A 25,485-nucleotide genomic window follows, 5' to 3' on the forward strand; every position below is an offset into this window, starting at 1 on the left:
GGAACCTAGATTGTCCCCTCTCTCTCCAACCACTGAGCCAGCCAGCTACCGCCTAGGACCCCCCCTTGGCAAAGAGGGAAGAGAAGTCCATTTTTCACTGTCTTTTTTGGGAATGACCTCCGTGATAAATACAATTCTGTTCTGTTCTTTGACTTGGCTGCATATTCTGAAATCTGTTCCCTGTCTTCTATACGTTCTTCTCCACTTTCCTTTTTGACATCCACTCTACAACTCTACTGCCTCGGGGGGTTCTAATGTGGGTTAAAAGAGGGGATCAAACTAGGCCCGAGATTGAGCCACTTCCTGACACAGCCTTATGGGTTGGGGGCAGGACTTGCACTCGGGTCTTCTTGACCCCCCATCTGCCCGCCGCGCAGTTCTGCCTCTCCAGGGAGGGTCACGGAAGTAGCGGAGCTCTGACCAGTCTACTTTCAGTCAGTGGGCGGCCGTCCGGGAGGCTCTGGCGCAGTGTGCCTTGCGCTGAAACGTCTCTCCCTTGCGCTTTCCTTCAGGCCACTAAGAAAGTCCCGCCTCGACATCGATCAAGAATGAATGGGTCAGAGGAGCCCCCCGAGGCCTACGACTATGACCTGATCATCATCGGAGGAGGCTCCGGAGGCCTCGCCGCGGCCAAGGTACGTGCCTTTGAGGGCCTTCCTTCATCTGCTCGTCAGTGCGTTATTGGGAGGCTTCGAGGCCATTAAGTGCCCCACTCTCGGGGGCCCTGGCCGTTCGGGGTGTCCTCGGCGAAGATCCTGGGGTGGTTGGTCATCTCCTTCTCCAGTTCAGCTTACAGATGAGGAGCCCCAGGCAAACGGTTTCATGACTTATCCAGGGTCACACGGCCCAGCACTCTATCCACTACCTCGTGTGGTTGCCCCAGAAACCGTTATACAGATGAAGACAGAATATTTTTAAACCCTCACCTTCTTAGAGTCCGTGCTGAGCATCGGCTCCAAGGGCTAGGCAATGGGGGTGAAGGGACTCACCCAGGGTCACACAGCTGGGCAGTATCTGGGACCCAGACTTTTAAAATAAAAACAAAAACGTGCCCAAGATCACAGGACTGCAGATTTAGAGCTCCATGCCTTCTAGTCTGTTCACTTCCTGTTTTAGGAGGAAACTGAGGCAGGCTCTAGCCATAAAAATAAAGCTTTCCCACAAATGGATAGTTAAATATGGGGGACCAGAAAGGGAGACATCTCCAGCTTTGTAACTGAACTATCCATCCATTCACAATATTTCCAATTCTGGAGCTGGTCTACTCCCTGAGATGATCTCATCCTGTTCTTGGGGAAGGAAATGCTATTCTTATCCACGTTTTCCTGATGAATGGACTGAGGGCAGCTAAGGGGTACGGTGGATGAAGCACTTGCTTGGGCATCAAATCAGGAAGACTCCTCTTCCCGAGTTCAAATCCAGCCTCGGACACTTACTAGCTGCAATGACCCTGGGCAAGTCACTTAACCCTGTTTGCCTCGGTTTCCTCACCTGTCAAATGAGCCAGAGAAGGACCTGGCAAATCATTCCAATATCTTTGCCCAGAAAACCCCAAATGGATTCACGAGGAGATGGACACAGCTAAAAATGGTTGAACAACAGATATAGAGGTTGAGAGAGTCTGAGTGACTTGCCCAGGAATTTGAACCTGGGTCTTCCTGACTCCCAAACCAAGCCCCCGACACAGTCTGTCACCTCTCTGCCTTATTAAGTGCTCAACATTTTGCAGGCATGTGCTGAGGCCGGGGACACAAAAATAAAATAAGATAGTCCCCTGCCTTCACGACGGTTCTGTTCTCTCTTGAGTGTATGTGAGTCTAGGTTGATATTAATTATATATTATTATATAATATACTATGACATATTTATTATTAATATATAATATAATGTGTATTATATTAATATCAAATAATAAAATATATAATACATATTATATTATGTTATAATATATTGAAAATAAATATTTAAAAAGAAATAAATAATGATTATTATATATGAATATATTATACTATAATATAATGATAGTATATTAATAGAACATATCTGAATTTACACCTAACAGAACATAGAACTAATATAATATACGAATAGGTGAATATATAGCAAACAGAATATATTAATATAAGGTAGCTAGGCAGGGCAGGCGCTAGCAGCTGGGGGATCCATTGATTAAGCCCCTAGTAAGGGTCGTGTTCCAAGAGGTGGAGGTGAAGAAGGGCGTGCTTCCTCGTGGGAGCGGAGAGAGAACCCTTCCCAAGGCCACGCCGTCCTCTAACTCGTTCATTAGAGTCTTTCCCCTCGGAGTCTCCCCGCTGGAGCCGCTGAGGCTCCAGGCAATTTATTTCCAACAGCTGTGATCCTGTAAGTCTCCCATGAGGGGATGGAGAAGGAAAATGAGATAATTGAGTAGAGTTTGGAAGGGAATCTGGGACCCAGGACTGAGAGGGACAAGATGAATGTGGCCACGCTGGCCTTCCATCCAAGGGCCCAAAGGAAGCTTGTGCTTCTGCTTTTGAGGGAGGGCTTGCGGCTTACAGTCTTGGACCATCTGCTGTTAACATCTGCCAGAAGCCAATGAGGCGGTCATCAGGGAAGGAGGATTAAAATGAAGCCAAGAAGCCGCCCCCCAATTCTCCCCTTCTTTACAGTTAAGATTGAGGTGCTCATTATCCTGCCAGCACCAGAGTTTGGCTTTAGGTCAGGGTTAAATTTGACAAATATTTGTCAAGTGTCTACTCTATATGAGTCTGTGCTGGGGATACAAGGACAAGAATGAATGAAAAGCCAGGTACCACTGTGCCAGGTACACAAAGGCGTGAATGAATGAATGAATGAATGAATGAATGAAAAGTACTCATTAAGTACCTTCCAAAAGTCAAGTACTGTTCTGGATATACAGAAGCAAAAATGAATGAATGAAAAACACTTTTTAGGTATCTGCCATAAGCTTTGGGCTACTTTAGACCTACAAAGGCAAAAATGAATTGGTAAGTGAAGAACAAAAAGTATTTAAGCACCTTCTGTAAGCCCAACGTTGTGTTGGACATGCAGGGTCAAAAATGAATGAATGAGGGACCATCTGTAAGCCAGATACGGTCCTGAGAACACAGAGACAGAAATGAATGAGTGAATGAAAAACACTTTTTCATTACCTGCCATAAGCTAGGGACTGGTTTAGACATACAAGGATAAAAAATGAATTCGTAAGTGAAAAGTGCTTGTTTAATCACCTTTTTTTTTTAAAGCCAAACGTAGAGACAAAAATAAACACATGAATGAAAAGCACTTATTAAGCACCTTTTATAAACCAAGCACTGGGTTGGAATGTTGGGCAAACAAATGTAAAAATGAATGAATGAAACTTATTTCTTAAGCACTTGCTTATAAAACTCATGAATGAAATTAGCCTGACACTGGTAACTCAGGCATTTGGGCCAATATATATATATGTATATATGTATATGCCGATAAATAAATATATATGTATATATGTCAATAAATATATATATGTGTGTATAGTTAATATAAAATTAGACAGATGCCTTTTAAAAAATAACTTTATTGATGTCTTTTGTTTTTTATGTTATCGTAGTTTTTCCCCAAGACACCTTTTAAGTCAAGCCATTAGACGATGGTATACCTCATGAGGCAATCGTTTCCTAGAGTGAAACTGCATTGCACATTAAGACTGCTTTTGAGCATTTTTCTGTATTTCCTATCCGCATCCCCAGGTGCCCTTTGCAGATAATAGGTTTTTCATTGTTTAAGATACGGACTCTTCTAAATCAAAGAAAGAACACAATCTTTTTTGGCTTGCTTGTTTTTAATTTTATTTAGTTAATTTAGAACATTTTTCCTTGGTTACAATAATCACATTATTTCCTTCCCTCCCCTCCTGTAGCCCACTTGCCATTCCACTGGGTTTACACATGTCCTTGATCAGAGCCTATTTCCATGTTGTTGATGTTTGCACCAGGAAGAACACAATCTATTTTGCTGTTCAACCTTAAATCTGTTTTCTATTTTTTTTAAACCCTTACTTAACCATCTTAGAATCAATACTATGTATTGGTTCTAAGGCAGAAGAACGGTAAGGGCTGGGCAGTGAACGCTATAAGTGCCTTTCCCAGGGTCACACAGCTAGGAAGTGCCTGAGTTCAGATTTGAACCCAGGACCATTCATTGCCTGGCCTGGCTCTCTATCCACTGAGTCTCCTAACTGCCCCTTTCTGTTTTCTTTTTAAGAAATAGACCCAGAAAGGTTGCTTCACTTGTATCTTTCCAAAAGTTTTTCAGAAGATAGTCAAGTAGTTTAGAAAATAATTCTTTCTTCGTGTGTGTGTGTGTGTGTGTGTGTGTGTGTGTGTGTGTGTGTGTGTTTTAATAGGGAAATTCCTCCCCCAAAAGCCTCCCCACCGATTCAGAGCACATCATTGTTTCACTTGTAACTTTACATTTTTATAAAGTCGGTTAGTCAGTCAAGTTAAGTGACTTGTCTAGGGTCACACAAACATGGTGAGTTAGACGTTCCTGATTTCAAAGCCAGCCCCCTCTCCTTTCTCTGTGTTGCCAAGCTGCCCCTCGTGTATTTTTCCTAACATGGATGTAAAGGTTACATGGGAAAAGAGATCTGTTGAGAAACACATCGAATTCTTGAGGTTCATTAGGAAAACGGTCAGAGACCTGGATTCAAATCTAACCTTTGATGCCCGTTGCTGGTGTGACCTTGGGCAAGTCATTCCTTTCCTGGGCTCTGTCTCATAGCTGGTAAAATGAGGAGGTTGGACTCAGAAGTCTGTCCTGGCTCTAATCAATGATTCTGTGGCTTGAGGACTCTCGATAGGACTGAACACACTTAAAAAATACTCTTTACATGAAAGATGCTGCTTGACAGTTTCCTAAGAAAAATCTCTGCCATTCAGCCTTCACTAAATGCAGTAAGGGCTTATTTGCCAGATGTGGTCAATTCCCTTTCTAGTCACTTTCTAAAGACCCCGCAGAAACACGGGCTCTCGGAAGGGAGCATCTCTCTTGTTCTTGGTCACTTGGAAATGGCCTGACCTTTTCCTGTTACTGCTCAATTATGAAATGTTGCGTCCAAGATGTCCAACTTCGGCCGTGATTTCTTGGGGTGAAACGCCGTGGCACGTTAAGACTGCCCCGAGTGTCTTCGGTAGGCTTTTTTCATTTTCATCCCAGTTAGGGGAATGGCCTTGGCCTAGAAAGCCTTGCTGGGATTAGTAACTGGTCCTGCTCCAGGCGTTACTGGTTAATGGAAAAGCAACATGGCTCTTTAGCTACAAGACACTTTCCAGGCTCAGCTTTGGACATTAAATGGATTAAATTTTTTTCCCCAGGAGGCAGCCAGATATGGCAAGAAAATCCTGGTGTTGGATTTTGTCACTCCGACTCCCCTGGGAAACCGATGGGGTAAGTTTTTCTGAATTTGTATTTGTGGGAACTTTTGTTTTTGCAGTTATGAAGTCATTTACTTATGAAATTCATTCACGAAGTGAGCCAGACTCTGCGAGGCGAATTGGGTTGGAGTTTGCCATGGGCATTCCACTTATTAATCACGGCTGGCTTGGAATATCAAGAAATGGACGTATTGCCACCAACGGGCCTGCGATTGCAGGTCGAGCCTCTGGGGCAACGTGGCTTACCCACGGTGTGCGTGAGGTCCCCGCCATCTTGCTTCAAGTCTCCCCTCCTTCCACAGTTATAAAGGCAGAAGCCCGGATGAGCCTCCTTCTCTCATCTGGTTCTCGGTGCCAGGGTCACCGTGGTGCCATGGCTTCCCCGCCGGCGTTCTCCTCAGAGCGGTCATTTACTCTCTTTGGCTTCACAAAAAAAGTTTGACTCATGCCTTTTTGTTTCTAGTTGGTGGTCCGCCTGGCTATCCCTCTGCCCCCACCTCAGTCCAACAGAGGCGTTTCTTTTGAGGTTGCTAGCGAAGCATTGCTACCACCTCTAGGCATGTTTCAGTGGTGTCGGCCCCTCTGTGACCCACTTTGGGCTTTTCTTGGCAAAGCAGATCTTAGAGCTGTTGGTCATTTCCTTCTCCAGCTCATTTTGTGACAGAGAAAACAGAGGCCCACACAGGAGTAAGTGACTTGCCCAGGGCCACATAGCTAATGAATTTCGGAAGCTGGATTGGAACTCATTCAAAGTCCGCTGCCCCATCTAGGGATAGGTAGCTGTGCATCTGTATACCTAGCGATACAGTAGTACCAACCACTGGAGTAAAGCCTCACTATTTGCACGTATCTTTGTAAATAAATAGATCCCCAAATAGTGTATATGTTATGTAGTTGTTTTGAATGTTTCTTTAAAAAATATCTTTTTAAAACCATTTTTTTTGATTTCCAAATTCTCTCCCTCCCCCAGGCGCCCCCCCCCCCCCAATCCACTAAGAAAGAAGGCAAGCAAGACAATATCAGTTTTACGTTTGAAATCATGCAGAATATATTTCCATAGTAGCCGTGTTGCCAAAAAAAAGGGCAAGAAAATATAGAAAGTGAGAAAATCAGACTTTCGTTTGCACTCAGAATTCATCTCCTCTCTCTCTCCGGGGCGGGATAACATTTTTCAGCTTGAGTTCTTTGGGAGAGGGTTTCTCTCACAGAGAAAAGCAGGTGAAAGCAAACCAGCAATGTTTGGCTGCGTAGGTGCCGTTGTGCCCCCTGCCCCATGTCCTCTCCCTTTCCCTCAGAAGGAGGGAGATGCCCTGGCAATGTTGCACTTTGAGCATGCTCCCATTTTTGCCCTTTCTTGGAGCCTTCCTTAGAGCAGCTCAGTGGAGAGAGTCAGGTCTAGAGACCGGAGAGAGGTCCTGCTTCCAGTCTGGCCTCAGTTGCTTCCTCTCCGTGTGACCTTGGGCGAGTCACTTAACTCCCTTTGCCCAGCCTTTACCCCTGGGAACCAATATACATTATTGATTCTGCCATGGGAGGTGTGGGTTTAAGAACAAAAGAATGGTAATGCAAAGAGGTAACGAAGAGACTATTTTTTTTAATCAGGGTCACTTTGTATACTAATATGTTCAATGGGATGTTCTGCATATCTTAAGGAACCCCAGATTTGCAGTTGAAGGAATTGGGCTCAAGTTCCGGTTCTTTCCAGGGCTGTCCTATGATTTGGGACTAAATCTCTTCGTGCCTTCATTTCCTTAGCTGTCAAATGATATGGTTGAACCCAGTGACCTCTAACTTTGATTTTAGCTTACCAGCCATGATCTGAGTTAACTTGAAGATTTATTTTTGATAAAAAGGAAGCTTAGGTCTCTGGCGTCTGTCTCCCACACCAAATTAACCTTGAGCCGCTGGGCCCTGTGGGAATTTTAGAACCAATGCTTAGTATTGGTTCCAAGATAGAAGGTAAAGGCGTTTGGAAAAAAAAAAAACATTAGTACACACAGGGGAAGCTAGGTAGGACAGTGGATAAAGAGCCAGACCTGGAGTCTGGAGAACCTGGGTTCAAATCTGGCCTCAGACACTTCCTAGCTAGGTGACCCTGGGCAAGTCCCTTGACCTCCCACTGCCTGCCCCATACTGCTCTTCTGCCTTGGAACCAATACACTGTATAGATTCTAAGATGGAAGGTAAGGGTTAAAAAAAACAATTCTTTTTTTTTTTGTTGTTACAAGGAAAAGTTTGTTAGGTTGTTGTATGGGGTATTTATGGAAATAACTGATGTGAAATAAAATAATAAAATGAAAAAATATAACCCAGTAATAATAGTAATAAAACATAGCCCTTAAAAGATAGGCAGAATTGAAGGCTCTCTAAACTTAGCAATTTCCTCCATAAACACATGGATGTTTTTTCTCGCCCTACCCTGCCTTAAAAGTTTATTATAAGGATCAAATGAGATTACGTTGGTTGAAGGCTTTTCAAAACTGTAGGCATGTTCTTAGCACCACCTAAGACTACGAGGGATTAAGTGCCCTGCCCAGGGTTATGCAGCAGGTGAGTGGTGGGGATGGGGCCAGTAACTGCTCCCGGCTTCTTTCTGGTGCAATTAGATGCAAAGGAGGCAGCGTTTAGGAATGGGGTGGTAGCCCTGGCCAGTGGGCTTTCTTGGACCCCCCCAACTCACAGAATAGACGTTGAATCATAACACATTTCATTCTTGATGGGGAAATAGACTTGCTTAATTAGCTTTCAGCCTGCTCTGGCAGAGAGGGGCTTTATATCTTTAATTATGAACCACACTTACATGGGGAAGAAGCCAATTCCACTTTTCATGCCTCTATAATTGCAAATGTGGGGGATCTAAATGATTTGCCTCCCCGAGGGCAGCTCCTTCTGTTGGCCTCTTGGATCCCACCCTGGTTTACTTAACCCCCGGGTTAATGAGGGGCATGATGTCTAGGCGAGACTTTTTCCTTCTTAGGAAGATTTTTTATTTTTTCTGAAAGTGGCTGAGAGGGTCACACTTTCCATCTCTGTTTGCTTATTAGCATTATTATTATTTTTTAATTACCTTCTGCTTGATCACATGGTTCGGTGGGGATATGATTGGGGATGTAGACTCTAAACAATCACCCTAGTGCAAATATTAATATATGGAAATAGGTCTTGATCAATGATGACACATGTAAAACCCAGTTGAATTGCGTGTTGGCTATGGGGGTGGAGAGGGGAAGAACATGAATCATGTAACCGTGGGAAAATATTCTAAATTAATTAAATAAATGAACTTAATTAAAATTACCTTCTGTCTATTGCAAATAGTAATAATATGGAAATAGGTTTTGAACAACGATGCATGTATAACCCATTAGAATTGTTCATTGGCTCTGGGAGGGAGGAGGAAGGAGGAGAGGGAAAGAACATAAATCATTTAACCATGGAAAAATATCCTACATTAATTAATTAAGTGATTAGGTCATTTTTTATTTTTTATTTTATTTAGTCAATTTAAGAACCTTATTCCTTAGTTACAAGAATCATATTCTTTCCCTCCCTTCTCTCCCTCTACCTCTTCCTGTAGCACAATTCCCCTGGGTTTTACTTGTGTCCTTGATCAGAACCTATTTTCATGTTGTTGATGTTTGCATTAAGTAATTTTTTAAAGAAAGATTACCTTTTAGGTTCAATACAAAGTATTAGTTCCAAGACAAAGTGATTTGCCCAGGGTCACACAGCTAGGAAGAGTCAGATTTGAACCCAGGAACTCTCTTCCCTAGGCCTGGCTCTCATTCCTCTGGGCTACTTAGCTGTCTGCTTGCTTATTACCTATGTGACTTTGGACCAATCAGTTCCCTCCTTTGAATAATCAGTTGCCTCCTGTAAAATGAAGGAATTACATTAGATGGTCTGAGATCCTTTCTTTTCTCATTCCAGAATTCTATGATTTGTACTTTTTTTTTTAACCTCTTGGGCAGAACTAAGGCAGATGAATTGTTCTAGGTCTTCATGGACCCATTATGACTTGAATGCATGAGGACAAATTTCCTCCATTTCTTTTCTCAGTGCTTGTTTCCCTTTCTGAAAGACAAGGGTGGGCAACCGGAGGTGGGCAGGTAAACAGCATCAGAGAAATGCCTAAAGATTAGGAAGAGAAAAAGATGGATCATTCAACTAAACACAGATTAACTCCCTCCCAAGTTCTAGGCATCTAGTCATCGCTATAAGTTGCAGAGCAGGTGCCAGTCTACATAGGTTGAGGGAGATTATGAACTGGGAGTGAAGAAATCACAGATCTGGTTAAAAAAAGAAAAAAATTCTTGAACAATAGATCCAAAACAAGACCACCCCTGCCCACAGGAGCACACTTCCTATATTCCTATACAAGGCATTGACCTTGTAACTTCCTTTAAGCCTTAAAAATGATCACAAATATAGTTAAAGAGAGCATATATCTATAATGATATAAAAATATAAGTCCAATAGAATGTAAACTCCTTGTGGGCAGGGACTTTCATTTTTATCTGAGTATCGTCAGGGTTTAGGTCACTGCCTGGCACATGGCAGGCTCTTTTTTTTACGCCTATTGAATGGATGAACTAATTTAATTTATTTACTTTGTCACATCCAATAAATCAGTTTTTAACATGAATTATGGAACCATGGAAAAATATTGTAAACTAAGTAAGTAAATATACTTAATTAAAAAAAAAAGAAAAAAATCAGTTTATAGGTGAATTGAAATGAAACCATGATGACCATCAACATTCCTAAAAATCTGTGGATTAGAATTGTAATGATAGTTGCTGTCGACTTTGTTGGGCATGATTCGGACTATCTGCTGTGCTAAAAGTATTTATTTTTAAAACATCGTTGCAGGTCTTGGAGGGACATGTGTGAATGTCGGCTGCATACCTAAGAAACTCATGCACCAGGCAGCCCTGTTGGGGCAGGCCTTGCAAGACTCTCGCAAGTATGGATGGCAACTCTCAGAAGAAGGTAAAGAGATAAAATCTACTTGTGCTCTTTGTGGTTGCTGTTTATCTTAGGATGGATGCCCTGGCCATTGTTAATCACTTGGTGAATGATCCACACCAAGGTGATTTTTCTAGCATTCTCTCTCTCTCTCTCTCTCTCTCTCTCTCTCTCTCTCTGTCTCTCTGTCTCTCTCTCTCTCTCTCTCTCTCTCTCTCTCTCTCTCTCTCTCTCTCTCTCTCTCTCTCCCCTCTCTCCCTTCCTCTCTTCCTCTCCCCCTCTCTCTCTCTTCCTCCTTCTCTCTGTCTTTCTCCCTCTCTCCTCTTCCTCTCACTTCCCTTTTTTCTTCTCTTATCTCCTCTTCTTCCTCCCCTGTCTATATTTCAAGAAGTTTAGGGATATATAACTTTTGAAATCACTGTGCAGGGAGTAGAATTGTATTATATTTGAGAGCTGGAGAAGCTTCCAATCTAAAATATTTGGGGGCATTTGCAAATAGAGGCTCCCAGTTTTATTGTGTTGTATTAATATACATGGCCTTCGAGCTTTCTTGAAGTAATGTTCATCATTGACTTTTTTGGTGGCTGGGAGGACTAGGGGCAGATATTTTCCCCATCCCCATTTCCCACCGTGGATGGTTCGGTTGTTTGTTGTTGGTCGTGTCCAACTGTTCGTGACCCCATGGGGGATTTTCTTGGCAGAGATCCTGGGCTGGTTGGCCATTTCCTTCTCCAACTCATTTGGCAAATGAGGAAACTGAGGCAAACAGGGTGAAGTGACTTGCCCAGAGTCCCACAGCTAGGAAGTGTCTGAGACCAGACTTGAACTCGCGAAGAGGAGTCTTTGACACTCTCTGCAGAGGCACCTAGCTGATTCCTGTCCACTGTGAGATCTGACTTGAGTGCTGTCTTGTAAAGAGGCTAAGGGAGGCCCTCAGACTCACTGCCTAGTGGCTTTCTAGAAATGAGAGGCTTAAAAAAGGATGAAGGTAGGAGGAATCCTGATGGACTCAAACTCCCAAGTTCCACGTACCCGTCTATGTGTGTGTCCCCCACCCTCAAGTCTAGGTGTCAGACAGAACAGACACAGCCAGTAAACCGTTTATTGGGCCACCTGGTGATCTAAGACTCCAGTTTCCATTCAGCCTTATTTGATGAGAGCTTTAAATTCCCTGCACATCTGAAAAATGTTCCCAGGCTGAGCACTGCTTCATTGGCCCCTGGCTTTCTGGGAAAGGATGGATTAAACATCTTTTAAATGCCTCTGGATTAAAAAAAAAAGCCCAAATAGTCCCACATGGGATACACATAAAGAGAATTCATACAAAGTAGTTAAATGCAGTCTATGGCCTCAGACAGTGCTAGGTGTGACCCTGGGTAAGTCACTTAACCCCCATTGCCTAGTCCTTACCGCTCTTGTCTTAGAATGGAGTCTAGGACAGAAGGGAAGGGTTAAAAAAAAAAGACTGTGCACATGGAGACTTAATTGCATTTCTTTGAGTTGTTCTGATCCATGTTGTATGGGTGTAAAACCTGAAATAAAAAGGTGGCTCGGGTTGGAGGGCTGATCATGAAGTCTCCAGCCATCATTCATTTCAGTTGGGTCCAACTCTTTATGATCGCATTTAGGGCTTTCTTGGCAAAACAGGGTTAGTGATTTGCCCAGAGCCACACCGCTAGTAAGCATCTGAGGCTGGGTTTGAACTTGGGTCTTTTTTACCCCCGTGGGGGTTGGGACTCCCACTGCATCACTCCCTGCCCTGTTCTGACCTGTGAGGTGTCTTCCAGCCCCAAATCAATCACGTCCCCCTGGGCCTCAGTTTCCTAATCTGTAAAATGAAGGCGATGGACCAGATCAACTGGTGAAGTCCCTTCCAGCCTAGGATGGGTGTCTGATCCCTGAAAACTCTTTTACAAGCATTTTTTTTTCATGTTAACAATTTTTATTTTTTATACAATGAGGATTTCCCAGAGGGGCTGCTTTCCTGGAGCCCACTCTTGTCACTAGCGTTTGCTGCCTTCCACCATTTTGTGTGTGACAGACAGACAGACGGACAATGGAGCATATTACAGAGACTTTAAATCTTATCTGCAGTCTTTTTTTTCTTTTTTTTTAAACCCTCACCCTCCATCTTAGAATCAATGCTGTGTATTAGTTCCAAGGCAAGAGAGCAGAAAGGACTGGGCAATGGGGGTCAAGTGACTTGTCCAGGGTCACCCAACTAGGAAGTGTCTGAAGCTAGATTTGAACCCAGGACCTCCCATCTTGTGGGCCCAGCTGCCCCTTCTTCCCATACAGTCTTCTGTCCTTCAGTTCATCCCATAACACCCCTCCGCCCTCCACCTACACATTTCCCCTTCTCAATAGAAGCAGCGTTTTTTCCTAAATAAAGATTCAAATTTACAGCATTTAAAATCAGGATCTTTAAGCCTTTTCTAGCTTTTGCATATGAATTGGGTGAAACTGATCCCTCTGCAGCAGAGGGAGTCTTTGCCAATTGCCCAAAGATTTCCCCTTGTAATTCTTAGTCTGCCTCGAGCAGCCCCCGTGCATGTTCCTTCATCTCAGAACTCTGTATTTGGGAGGGCTTTGCAGTGGGCCTCCACTAGACCCATCCTGCCGGTGGATGGAGAGATGGAGTACCAGCAAGGGCTGTCCTGTGTGCCGGGATCCAGCATTGCAAATGTAATCCCTGTGTGCACGAGAGGGAGAGATGGGGAGAGACAGGCAGGCAGAACTGGGGGGACCGCCCTGGCTGGGGGGGGCTGGACCCCAGATTCCCTGGCCTGATCGCCCTCTGCCTTGTTCCCCCCACAGTCAAGCACAATTGGGAAAGCATGACCGAAGCGGTCCAGAATTACATTGGCTCCCTGAACTGGGGCTACCGAGTGGCCTTACGGGAGAACAGGGTCACCTACGAGAATGCTTATGGGGAATTCGTGGGCCCCCACAAGATTAAGGTAAGCGCAGGCTGGCCAGCAGGGGTTGGGGGCTGCCTTTATTCATCTGCGGGAAGGATGCTCTGGGGATCACCGAATAACTCATTTTGTTAACTCCGCTTAATAGCATTTATGAAGCACCTACTAAGGGCTAAGCACGAATTAATCACCGGGAGGGGGATACAAAGAAAGATTAAAAAAAGTGCTGCACACTGACTCATGGCAGCTCTCTCGTGAGTTTCCTTGGGCGCCATCTTTAAGCGGTTGATTTCTCCGTAGGCCACCAATAACAAGGGCAAAGAAAAGTTCTATACGGCGGAGAGGTTCCTCATTGCCACCGGAGAAAGGCCGCGTTACCCGGGCATCCCGGGAGACAAAGAGTACTGCATCAGCAGGTGAGATGGGCCGGGGGGAGCCCTCCTCCCTTTGGCTTTCTTGGCTTCTGACCCTTTCCATTTAATCATGACCTGGCGTGTTTGAACAGCTTTCAAGCTCCACCATCCACCTTCCCCATAATTCTACTCTAACGGCCATAGGCATTCCCTTCTTCCTTATCGTCCAGGGCCTGATCTTCATTGTAAGGATAGTGTTGAAATAAAGAATCAGGACCACACGTGCTATTGATAATGGCGCTCTGTGGGCTCTCTTATACTGAGAATACTACTAGCCATTTGCAAGCTACTGAGGGTTTTCATTGTGAGGCACTAGCATCCTGGTGCCCTGGGGGGGAGATATATATACACATACATACATACATACATACATACACACACATTATTTAATTATATATCTTCACATAATTTAATAACATAATTTAATTAATAATTTCAAATATATATTCACATTAATAATTATTTAATTCACATAATTTAATTCCTCTTGGGACGAAGATTTTTTCCATGGTTATGTGATTCATGTTCTCTCCCTCTTCTCTTCCCTCTCCCCTCCCAGAGCTGACAAGCCATTCCACTGGGTTACACATGTTTTACTGAAAATATTTTCTAAAGGTATTTGAGACACATGCTTTAGGTTTTGCAGTAAAGGCAAATACCTGGGGACAGATAAGGTAGAACAGTAGATAGAGCACCAGACTGGGAACTGGGAGGACTTGAATTCAAATCTGGTCTCAGATACTTTCTAGCTATGTGACCCTGGGCAAGTTATTTAACCCTAATGGCCTAGCCCTTACTGCTCTTCTGTCTTAGAATTAATATTAGGGCAGAAAGTAAAGGTTAAATTAAAAAAGCATTATATTTTGAGGAAGCCTTTTTTTTTCCTCCCATTTCAGGCCTTTAAAACAGATTTAAAAAAATGATCATCCTTTATTTTTGCATAGATTTCTCCTTTTTCCCCTATGTACCCTCCCTCCTCCTAAGAGCCATTTTTTAAACCCTCACCTATCATTTTAGAATTAATATTGTGTATTGGTCCCAAGGCAATAGAGCAGTAAAGTTATGGGGGTTAAGTGACTTGCCTAGGGTCACACAGCAAGGAAGTGTCTAATCTAAGGTCAGATTGAACGTACCTCTAGACCTGGCTCTCAGTTCACTGAGCTACCACCCAGTCCCAAGGCATTCTTTATAGCATTATTATTATTTTTTTTTTTTTTGCTGAATGTGGTGGTACATGTCTGTAATCTCTGCCATTTATAGTAATCAAGTGAACCAATTATTGTAAAGTGCTGGCACATACTAGGTATTCTATCAAGGTTAGCTATTTATTCTCATTGATATCATTAGCATTAATGGCTATTTTTTAATTAAATATTTATTTATTATATATAATATAATTGTTATATATATATTTTATATATTATATTTAGTAATTGTTATTTATTACTACTTCTACCATTATTATGACTAGGGAAAGGGTCTCTTGAGCTTAGGAGCTCTGAGCTCTGGTAGGACTTAAATCAATTGTGTATCCCTACTAAGTCCAGCATCGATACGGTGATCCCCTGGAGTAGAGACAGACCACCATTGCCCAAGCAGAGGCAAATGGAGCAGTCAAAGCTTCTGGCCCCCAATCACCTTAGGGATCAGGCCCATGAGTGGCCATTGCATAGCCAAACCTGGGTGAGATAGGGAGGTCCAGTCTTAAAATAATAATAACATTAAATTTTAATTTAGTTTTTTAAATGAACAGAAATTCATTTCTTCCTCCTTTCCCCTAAATTAAAAAGAAAAAGAAAACCCTTGTCACAAATACACTTAGTCACCCAAAAGAAATTCTCTCCTTGGCTGTGTTCCCAAGGAGGTCTTGGCCTTTGCTTGGAGTAGGAAGTGGGTAGCATTCTTTATCGTTGGTCCTCTGGAATAATGATCAGTCATTATTGCACTGATTAGACTTGTTTGCTTTCAAAGTATAACTGAATTCTCTTGACGGAGAAAAGAGAAAAGAAACAGCAAAAATCAGCAAAACTGGGGCAGCTGGGTGGCTCAGTGGATGGAGAGATGGGCCTAGAGACGGGAGGTCCTAGGTTCAAATCTGGTCTCAGACACTTCCCAGCTGTGTGACCCTGGGCAAGTCACTTGATCCCCATTGCCTAATTGTTACCTCTCTTCTGCCTTGGAGCCAATACACAGTATTGACTCCAAGATCGAAGGTAAGGGTTTTAATAAAAAAAAAATAAAAAAATCAATGAACCCATTGAAAAAATTTAAACTTTCTATGTAGTGGGGCCTCTGTAACTGTTTGCCCTTTTATGGCCTCTTTGGGAGTCAGCAAAACTTAATTTAAACCAGCTTTGTGTTATAAGAATGAGAGGTTCTTGCCTATGGAGGATGTGGCTGCCCAAGGTTCTCCAAGTCAGGGTCCGCTGGAAAATGACTCCCTCTGCCTTGTCTCAGACATCCAAGCGGAGGTCGAGTGCTCTGGCTGCAGCTCCAGGCCCAGATCCTTTCTTTGTAAGGACTTCCCTTCCGCTTCTGCCTCTGCCAGTTATAGGATATTCGGAAATTAACCTTTCTGGGCCAGAACATCCACATCTGTAAAATGATGGGCTTCACCCAGGTGGCTCTGAAGATCCCTTCCAGGTCCAGAGTTATGATTCTGGGATCAAAGTCCTCAATGGATTCAAATGGGAAGTTCCTATTTAGGAAGCACTTTGCAAACCCTAAAACATTGTATAACTCTTGGTTATGACTAATGTTATTGTTTGTGATGGGAGACAATCTGCTTTGGTGGAACCTGGGAAGTTTCCATGTGAATGAAATGAGAGATACTTGACGTAGTGGAAAAGTGATATGGACGATCCAAAATAAACGTGCTGGGTTGTTTGCATTTTCTTTGGCTATAGGATGTTGTTTTTTAAATTCTAAAAATATCAGATTTTTCCCTAATAGCTATAGTTTATATATACAATTTAAATGACAATTTTGTTTGTGTTTTGATCGCTCACCACCTGACTGTGATGGAGTCATGGGGGGTGCACAGAAAACTTAGGATTGCATTTACTAAAGCTGTCCTGTGAAATTAGCAAGTGGATGATTGATAACTAAGCATTGCTCAGGCCTGAGCAAAATCAAGCATCCTTCAGTCATCCCTTGATGGGTCTAAAACTCTCTTTCTTTTTCTAATTCGTTTCCAGTGACGACCTCTTCTCCTTGTCTTACTGCCCGGGAAAGACCCTGGTGGTTGGTGCTTCCTACGTGGCCCTGGAGTGTGCTGGGTTTCTGGCAGGCATTGGTTTGGATGTCACCGTGATGGTTCGATCCATTCTCTTGAGAGGGTTTGACCAAGATATGGCTAACAAAATTGGGGAACACATGGAAGATCACGGCATCAAATTCATAAAGAAGTTTGTGCCTATCAAGGTAAGGGATGCGTGTTTGTTTCCTTTATGATTCTGGGTCTGTGCCAAGGCGGTGGAAGCAGGGTGGATTGAAAGACCGCAGACATCCTTCCGTAGGGCTGGCCCTCTCTGGGCCTGAAGCTTCCTTCCCTTCCTGGTGGGGAGACTGCTGCAAACTCAGTTCACCTTGTTCCAATTCCAGCTCCCTTCCTGTGTGATTAACTTCTTGCTCTGCCGGCGATCTGGGCTTCTTTTCCTTTCTTTTTGAAGTCTCCTTTTCAGGATGTTCAGCACTGGGTTGGAAGGAAAGGAGGAAAATGGAAGTGAGGAAAAGAGGAAAGAAGGAGAGAGGAAGGAGGAAGAAAAGGAGAGGAGGAGGAAGGAAAGGAAGAAGAGAGGAAAGAAGGAAGAGGAAGGTAGAAATAGAAGTAAGAAAAGAGAAGAGGAAAAGATGGAGGAAGAAAGGAAGGAGAGAAGAAGAGGTAGGAAGAGAAGGAAGGAAGAGAAAAAGGAAAGGAAGGATAGAAGAAGAGAGGGGAAAGAAGGAAAAGGAAGGAAGGAAGGAAGGAAGGAAGGAAGGAAGGAAGGAAGGAAGGAAGGAAGGATGGATGGATAGGTGTGAGATAGGTGCTGTTATCCTCCTTTTACAGTTGGCAAAACTGTGGCAGACATAGGGTAGGGACCGACATGTCCAGGGACATACAGGTATTGAACTCACATCTCCTGTCTCCAGACCCAAGCTGTGTTCACTGAGCCACCTAGCTAATCAGTCAGGAGGCTCTGGTGCTTACAAACTGTGGACCCTTGACAAGTCACTTCACTACTCCTAGGCCTCAGTTTCCTCTGTAAAATAAAAAGGTTAGATTTAATAGCCTCTTGAGGCTCCTTCTGGCAAACCCTCTAAGTAGGTGACTTCTGAGGTTCCTCCCCTTTTTTTTTATCTATAAATCTCATCTCCTAACTCAGACTGAAATAAATGCCAAGGCAAGTGTGGGCTTCTTTCCTCTGGTACATTCTCAGAGAGAATTAGCTGCTGCCTTCCTGAAAACCATCGTCTCTTTTTGTTATTACTCAGAATTTAGGCTGGATTTTTACTCCTGCAAACTTTTTAAAAAAAATATGTTTAGAACAGCCAGTTTCTGCCCAGGGTTGTGGAAATTCTCATCAAATTCATGTTGCATGGGGGAATGGAGCCAAACAGGTTGGATTTTTTCCAAAATAAAATCTCCCAAGTTGGAGAAAGTCTCCGTTGCAAAAAATTCATGGGATTGAGTGCAGTTGGGTGACTCAGGGGACTGAGAGCCAAGCCTGGTAATAGACGGTCTTGGATTCAAATCTGGTCTCAGACGCTTTCTCGCTGTGTGATCCCCAATAAGTCACTTCACCCCCGTTGCCTAGCCCTTACTGCTTCTGCCCTGGAATCACTCCACAGTATTGTGGAAGGGGGAAAGTAAGGGTTAAAAAAAAAATTGAACATGACTAATCAAAAAGAACATGACGTGATGGAGGCAATGCCGGCAGAATTAAACCAAGTAAAGATCAAATGAAAGAAGCCATCTGAAAAGGACTTGAGATCCTATACAGTAGTGCTCTTCTCTGGCATGATCTAAAAGCTTTTCCTTTGACTTGGTGATTCCTTTGAATATTTTTCTTCTCCCTATCCCTACTCCACGAAAAGACCAAATAAACCTCAATCAGGCCAGAGTCTCGGGAGTCTCAGTTTGCAGGAGATATTAAGTAGGTGAGATTTTAAGTGTCTCCTTTTTAGCAAGCCCTGGAGGATCTGGTTGAGAAGTGATGTCATTGAACGCATGTGGAAGAGTCTCCAATTGAGAAGTTTGGGGGATAATCAGCTAAGAGGTGAAGGCCTGGCAGAATTTGGGGCTTAGTGGTAGAGTTACTTCTTCAGGAATAATCCTGCACTTCAGTGTGGTGTTATTTAATCCCAGAATGTGTTTGAGGCTTTGAGATAGGGAAACAGAGAAAATCGCCTTTGGGAGCAGCTAATGGTGAGAAACCAGCAGGGTTGTGTTTTGGGAATGGAAGCTAGTTGGGGCGTGGTCCTGTTTTCATTTAAGATCTTGAATGCAGAAAAAAATTGCATCTTGATTTTCCCTTCTAACTGAAATAGTGTTTTTTTCAATTAGAGGTTTCACCAGACTGCCAAAGGGACCTGGGACGCCCCAATGGTTAAGGACTCATATTTAAAAAGAGTCTGTCATCAGGAATTGTATAATATGGAATTTGACAGGGGGAGGGGAGGGAGGAATAGAATATGGTTTTTGTAACCAAGGAATCATGTTTGAAATGGACCAAATTAAAAAAAAGATTCTAGCACCTAAAAAAAAATACGGAATTTGAGTATGATGACCTCTGTGGTCCCTTTGGCTCTAAATCTTTGATCCTGTCATCTCCCCGGACCTCAGTTTCCTCAATCTGTAAAACAAAAGATTTGGATTCCATCTCTAAGGTCCCTACCTGCTTTAGTTCTGTGATTCTGCCTATTCCATTGGGGGCTGGGAAAGATCTGAGGCCAGATTTGAACCCAGGACCTCCCGTCTCTAGGCCCGGCTCTCAATGCATTGAGCTACCCAGCTGCCCCCCATTCATTCAGTTTTGAAGAGTGTTGGTTTAGGTGCATAGACACGAGCAAAGCCATTATGCCGTACATAAGGTTTAAAATGTGAAAATTCCGCCTACGTGGTCTATCTCCTGAGCATACCATGTTGGCAGAAGGAGCCATGTGGGAGGTACAGGTGGAAACTTTTAAATAGGATCTTCATTTCCCCGTCTGTAAATAAAGACGTTGGATCCCGTGGCCTCTACCGCTCCTGCAGCCTAAGTTTATGATCTTAGAAGTACTCCGTTGAGTCGGGACGATTCGGGTTCAAATCCCAGCTAGGGGCCCAAGTGCATTCTGTTGCCCCTCCTAAGCCTCGGCTTCCTTGTCTGTAACGTGCTGCTGCTGCTGGCAGGATCTAACACAGAAACCTGTTATTCACCTCTGAATGAACGTCCTCTTCCTGGTTGGTAACACAGCGACGACGTTCTCTGAGCCTCCAAGTGGGTGGCGCCTGCACCCGTGACTCTGAGCCTGCCCTTTGTTTATTATCACTTTAGATCGAGCAGATCAAGGAAGGCACGCCGGGCACCCTGAGGGTGGTGGCTCAGTCCACCGACGGCAAGGAGACCATCGAGGGCGAGTACAATACGGTGAGTCGGCCCACGAGCTGTGTCCGTGTCTGCTGTTTGCAGCGGGCGGCCAGGGACGCCCAGGCTCACCCAGCTGGGAAGGGTCTGGGGCCAGATTAGAACCCAGGACCTCCCATCTCTGGGCCCGGCTCTCCATCCGCTGAGCTACCCAGCTGCCCCCTTGTATTTTTTTTAACGCACTTAAAGGTTGATAGACCTCACCAACTGCCAGGGGGTGTCCACTGACTGGAGGGGGAGGAACACCCCCAAGAGCCCGTGCCAGCCCTTTCCTCGCAGTTGCTCCTCTCTTCCTCCTCTCCTGGGTCTCTTAGCCCTGGCTTCCTTTAAGAAGCTGCCAGGGAACCTGCTGTGGGATTCTTTTGTCAGACCCCCCAACTCCTGATGCCTTCCCCTCTGAGGCTACCTCCCGTTTACTCAGACACGCCAGCTGTGTGTCATTCAGCTTCTCTCTGCCTCAGTTTCCTCATCCATAAAATGGAGATAACAATAGTACCAACCTCCTGAGGTGGAGATGATGAAATGAAATTTATAAAATGCTTTGCAAACCTTAAAGCTGTATGTAAATTATTATATATCTTAATTAAGCTAATTATTATATATCTTAATATATAATTATAGCTTACTGGTTTTTTAAATTAATATATATTATAATATATTATGTATATTATATATATTAATAATATATTAAAATAATTAAGCTAATTATTATATATCTTAAATGTTAATAGTTGTATGTGTTATTCCTCCTATAGACTCAGGGTAAGAGACCATTTGTGTTTTTTTTCTTTTCTTTTTAAAAATTTTTTTCAAACCTTTCTATCTTGGAGTCAATACTGTGTATTGGTTCCAAGGCACAAGAGTAGTAAGGGCTAGGCAATTGGGGTTGAGTGACATGCCCAGAGACATACACCTGGGAAGTGTCTGAGGCCAGATTTGAACCCAGGACCTCCCATCTCCGGGCTTGACTCTCTATCCACTGACCCATCTGTCCGCCCCGAGTTGTCTTTTTCTGTGCATCCTCAGTGCTTAGCATGTGTATGGCACACAGATTAATAAATTGTTTGTTTTGAATGGATAGTTAACAAATGCAAAATTTCATATCAGGTGCTGCTGGCCATAGGACGAGATTCGTGCACGAGAAAAATCGGCTTGGAAACCGTCGGGGTGAAGATCAATGAAAAGTAAGAAAGAACTTCTCTGTAGGCCGGGCTAACGACTGCTTTCTCGTGGAGCGGTGACCCATCCTGCCAGGCTTCAGAGCGAGCTTTTGTCTTCGAGAGCCCCCGTGGCCCTTTGGGATGGCAGCTCCCTGGAGCCCAGTAAAAATAAGACTAAAACCTGTTCAGGAAAGGTCAGCGCGGCTTCTGTTTGCTGAGTAACCTGGGCAGCACTGTGATAATGTAGCTGCTTCGAGTATTGGCACTCGGAGATCACCTGCGTCTTTCGAGTCGTTGATCCACTGAGTCAGAGGGCTGGGGCTGCGCCGGGGCTGGATGTGGGACCAGTTTTTCTCAGAGCCTGGGTTAGGTGGTACCATTTTAGCATCTCCAGGTATAGCAGTTATAAATTACTCTGAAAAGGGTGTGCCGTTATCTTTCTTCTCATCACCATCTTATGCAAGAGAAGGAGGCTTTGGGCTTGTTTTCCCTTTTTCCTCTTCCATCCTCCCCCTTCTTGGACAAGTCACTGATCTTTGGGTCTTGGCTTTGTCCTCCGGGGACTGGACTCTGTGACCCCCGAGGACCCTTCTGGATCAAGAACCAGGACCCTAAAATGACCCGGCATCCCCTGACGTCACGTAACTTGCTGAGGTTACAGTTTCCCTCAGCAAAATTTTACTCTCTCAGATTTAGTGGAAATGTTTTGTGATTTCATTGCTTTCGGTCTTCATTCTTTTTCTCTTTTTCTCTTCATTTTTTCCTTCTCTTTTGCTGTTCTTTCTTTCTCTTCTATCAAATTTGTAGGACAGGGAAAATACCCGTCAACGATGAGGAACAAACCAACGTACCTTACATTTACGCCATTGGGGATGTCTTAGAAGACAAACTGGAACTGACGCCAGTCGCAATCCAGGCGGGCCGACTGTTGGCACGGCGACTTTATGCTGGTTCCACTATAAAGGTAACTGTTTGGCCGTCCTCTACCAGGGTTCTGTTTTCCCCAAATCAGGTGGCTTTCCGCTTCGGTGGGGCACCTTTCCAGATCTTGCTTTTCTTTTCTGGCCTTGGGGATCCTAGGGTTGTTTGAATTGCCTTCAGGGCTGGACAGAATTACAGATGCTCTACATTTGCAGTTTTATCTACTATCCAATGTTGTTGGATTTTTTCCTTCTTGAGACTGCAGGAACAATAAGATGAACTCAATTCAGTTAACTAAGCCTCAGCACTACTGCTTTCCACATAAATCTTCATAATAGCTGCATTACATCAGTTTCATTATCTCCAATTTGCATGTAATTTTCTAAGTCCTTTTATGGGCTCTAAATAGGCCGTAAAAGGACTTGGTGATCCAGGAGATGATGTTAATAACGCATATAGCTTCTTGAAACTCTCCTTTGCTCTTCCATTGGAATATATTGATTGTGTCTTGCATGGAATTCACTCTGGCTTTCCTTTCTCCTTTGGTAGGTATCAGAAACCTCAAAGAGGAATGCCAGTACTCTGAGAGGATAATAGCTAGTTTCTATCCGTTGGAATCCAAAGGCAGTTTTGATTTGCAATTTCATCTATTAAAACCAACCCTAGTTGAATGCACATAAATGGGGAAAGCAGAATCGGAATGAACTTGATTCAGATAATCAGATAGTTTCATAATACAGCCACAGGCTTATCTCTCGACTTTCCTGGGAAATTGTTGCTCCAGATGATGGTTTCGACTAAGCCACACAGCTTTCTGGCTTTAATGATTTCTGTCCTTTGTTCAGTGCTGTTTTTTTTTTTTTAATGAGTAGGTGATGAGCAAGAAAGGGCATTCGGGAGGGTGTGAGGACTCAAGATAAGCAAGGAGGGTCTTAACTCAGGCTTGAGCTGTTAGATGCACTGAAGAGAGAGAGAGAGAGAGAGGGAGAGAGAGAGAGAGGGAACATGAGAGAGAGAGAGAGAGAACATGAGAGAGAGAGAGAGAGAGAGAGAGGGAACATGAGAGAGAGAGAGAGAGAACATGAGAGAGAGAGAGAGAGAGAGAGAGAACATGAGAGAGAGAGAACATGAGAGAGAGAGAACATGAGAGAGAGAGAGAGAGAACATGAGAGAGAGAGAACATGAGAGAGAGAGAACATGAGAGAGAGAGAACATGAGAGAGAGAGAGAGGGAACATGAGAGAGAGAGAGAGAGAACGAGAGAGAGAGAGAGAGAGAGAGAGAGAGAGAGAACATGAGAGAGAGAGAACATGAGAGAGAGAGAGAACATGAGAGAGAGAGAGAGAACATGAGAGAGAGAGAGAGAACATGAGAGAGAGAGGGAACATGAGAGAGAGAGAAAGAGAGAGAGAGAGAGAGAGAGAGAGAGAGAGAGAGAACATGAGAGAGAGAGAGAGAGAACATGAGAGAGAGAGAGAGAGAGGGAGAGAGAGAGAGAGAGAGAGGGAACATGAGAGAGAGAGAGAGAGAGGGGGGGGGGGGAACATGAGAGAGAGAGAGAGAGAGGGGGGGGGGGAACATGAGAGAGAGAGAGAGAGAGAGGGGGGGGGGGAACATGAGAGAGAGAGAGAGAGAGATGGTGCATGAGAGCGCTACAGTTGGGGCTCGAGTCACCCACTGTAAACCTTGGTTTGGTTCCCTGCCTGGCTACTGCTTTGTGACCTTGGTCAAGTCATCTAATCCCTCTAAGTCTTTGCTCCCTCCCATCTCGATTTCCTCCCTGTATGATTAGGAGATTGCAACAAATGAGCATTCGGGTCCCTCCGCACTCCAAATCCTTTGTTCCAGAAATCCAATGCCTAGAACCCTGGGTTTGGAGGAAGAGAACTGGGTTCAAGCCCTGCCTTTCTTAATTAATTCAGCTGAATTGTATGATCTTAGACTCTAAATACACACACCCCCTAGTCCTAATTGCATTTTGAATTCCTAGCAGTTCAGAACTCCATTCTTTCCATTTCTTCTTCTTCTGCCCCCTTTACACAGCAAGCCTCGAACCCAGATCACCCTGGCTCTGAGGTCGGCTCTCTGTCCATTGTGTTATGGGTGAAATACTGAGTTCTGAGCGTCTCCTGAACCACCCAGTACCATCATTTATCTTTGACAAAATCGAAGCTGCAGGGAGATAGAGGATGATTTTTTCCCATCATATTAATCCCCCCGATCTTTGGTGGGAGTTTCCTCGTGGCTTTCTTCTGCGCCCCAAACTCTTCCCCTGGACTCTTCCCTCATTCCTTGGGTGGAGCTGGTAGAGACAAAGACGCCAGCTTGTGTCTGTGCCAGTGGCCGGCTGGTTGGAATTTGTCCGGCCTTCCCGGAGGGGCCGAATCCTTTTGCTGGCCACAAGGTGTGGGTGGGAGCGCTCTCACTTAGGACTTGGAGTAGACCAGATTCTGGGCTGCCTCTTTCATAGAGGCACTTCCCTAAGGCAGGCCAGTTGGCTGTGAGTTTTACTCTAAAGTTCAGTAAGACCCAAGATTTTGGTTTTGTATAAACAGAAAATTTTGTGCCTCTGAACGACAACTCCCAGCATCCCTTTCTTGCATGCTGGCGGATTTGTAGATAGTTGGCTCTCGTTTTCTCTAGCCTTTTATTTTCCTTTTTGCTTCGAATTATCATTAATCAATCTAATTAAATATAATACTTGGGAGTATCTTGGATATTCATTTTTAATCTTACAGTTCATAGACTTTCTGGATTTTATTCCTTTGTACCTAGTGAGTCAGACTTTGCAAACCTTTAAGTACTTAAGTCAGCGCTCGCCATGATCATTAATTTGAGCGATTTGTTGTCGTCCTTTCTTCATAAACAGTGCGACTACGACAACGTCCCCACCACTGTGTTTACCCCCCTGGAGTACGGGGCTTGCGGCCTCTCTGAAGAGCGCGCTGTTGAGAAGTTTGGAGAAGAAAATATAGAGGTACGGGTCTTCCTCCCCACCCGCTTCTCCCTCATTGCAGACCAAATGGTGCTGGATTTCGATGTGGGCTTGGATTGGACCTGCATGGGATCTTGGGCAGA

General features: G+C 44.1%; 1 protein-coding gene across 1 annotated transcript in view; it reads left to right on the forward strand.

The window, feature by feature from the left end:
- The first annotated feature begins 548 nt into the window (after window positions 1-548).
- Window positions 549-25,485, forward strand: part of TXNRD1 (thioredoxin reductase 1) — a 34,793-nt gene continuing 9,856 nt past the window's right edge. Inside the window, exons 1-10 of the mRNA NM_001256357.1 lie at window positions 549-635; window positions 5,358-5,430; window positions 10,290-10,409; window positions 13,203-13,345; window positions 13,604-13,719; window positions 16,914-17,139; window positions 20,238-20,330; window positions 21,435-21,511; window positions 22,295-22,451; window positions 25,277-25,384. Of these exons, the coding sequence (NP_001243286.1) occupies window positions 549-635; window positions 5,358-5,430; window positions 10,290-10,409; window positions 13,203-13,345; window positions 13,604-13,719; window positions 16,914-17,139; window positions 20,238-20,330; window positions 21,435-21,511; window positions 22,295-22,451; window positions 25,277-25,384 (1,200 nt within the window). The remainder of the gene's footprint in view (window positions 636-5,357; window positions 5,431-10,289; window positions 10,410-13,202; window positions 13,346-13,603; window positions 13,720-16,913; window positions 17,140-20,237; window positions 20,331-21,434; window positions 21,512-22,294; window positions 22,452-25,276; window positions 25,385-25,485) is intronic.

Source organism: Monodelphis domestica, chromosome 5 (assembly GCF_027887165.1).
Source record: "Monodelphis domestica isolate mMonDom1 chromosome 5, mMonDom1.pri, whole genome shotgun sequence".
In the NCBI taxonomy this organism is placed as follows: Eukaryota; Metazoa; Chordata; class Mammalia; order Didelphimorphia; family Didelphidae; genus Monodelphis; species Monodelphis domestica.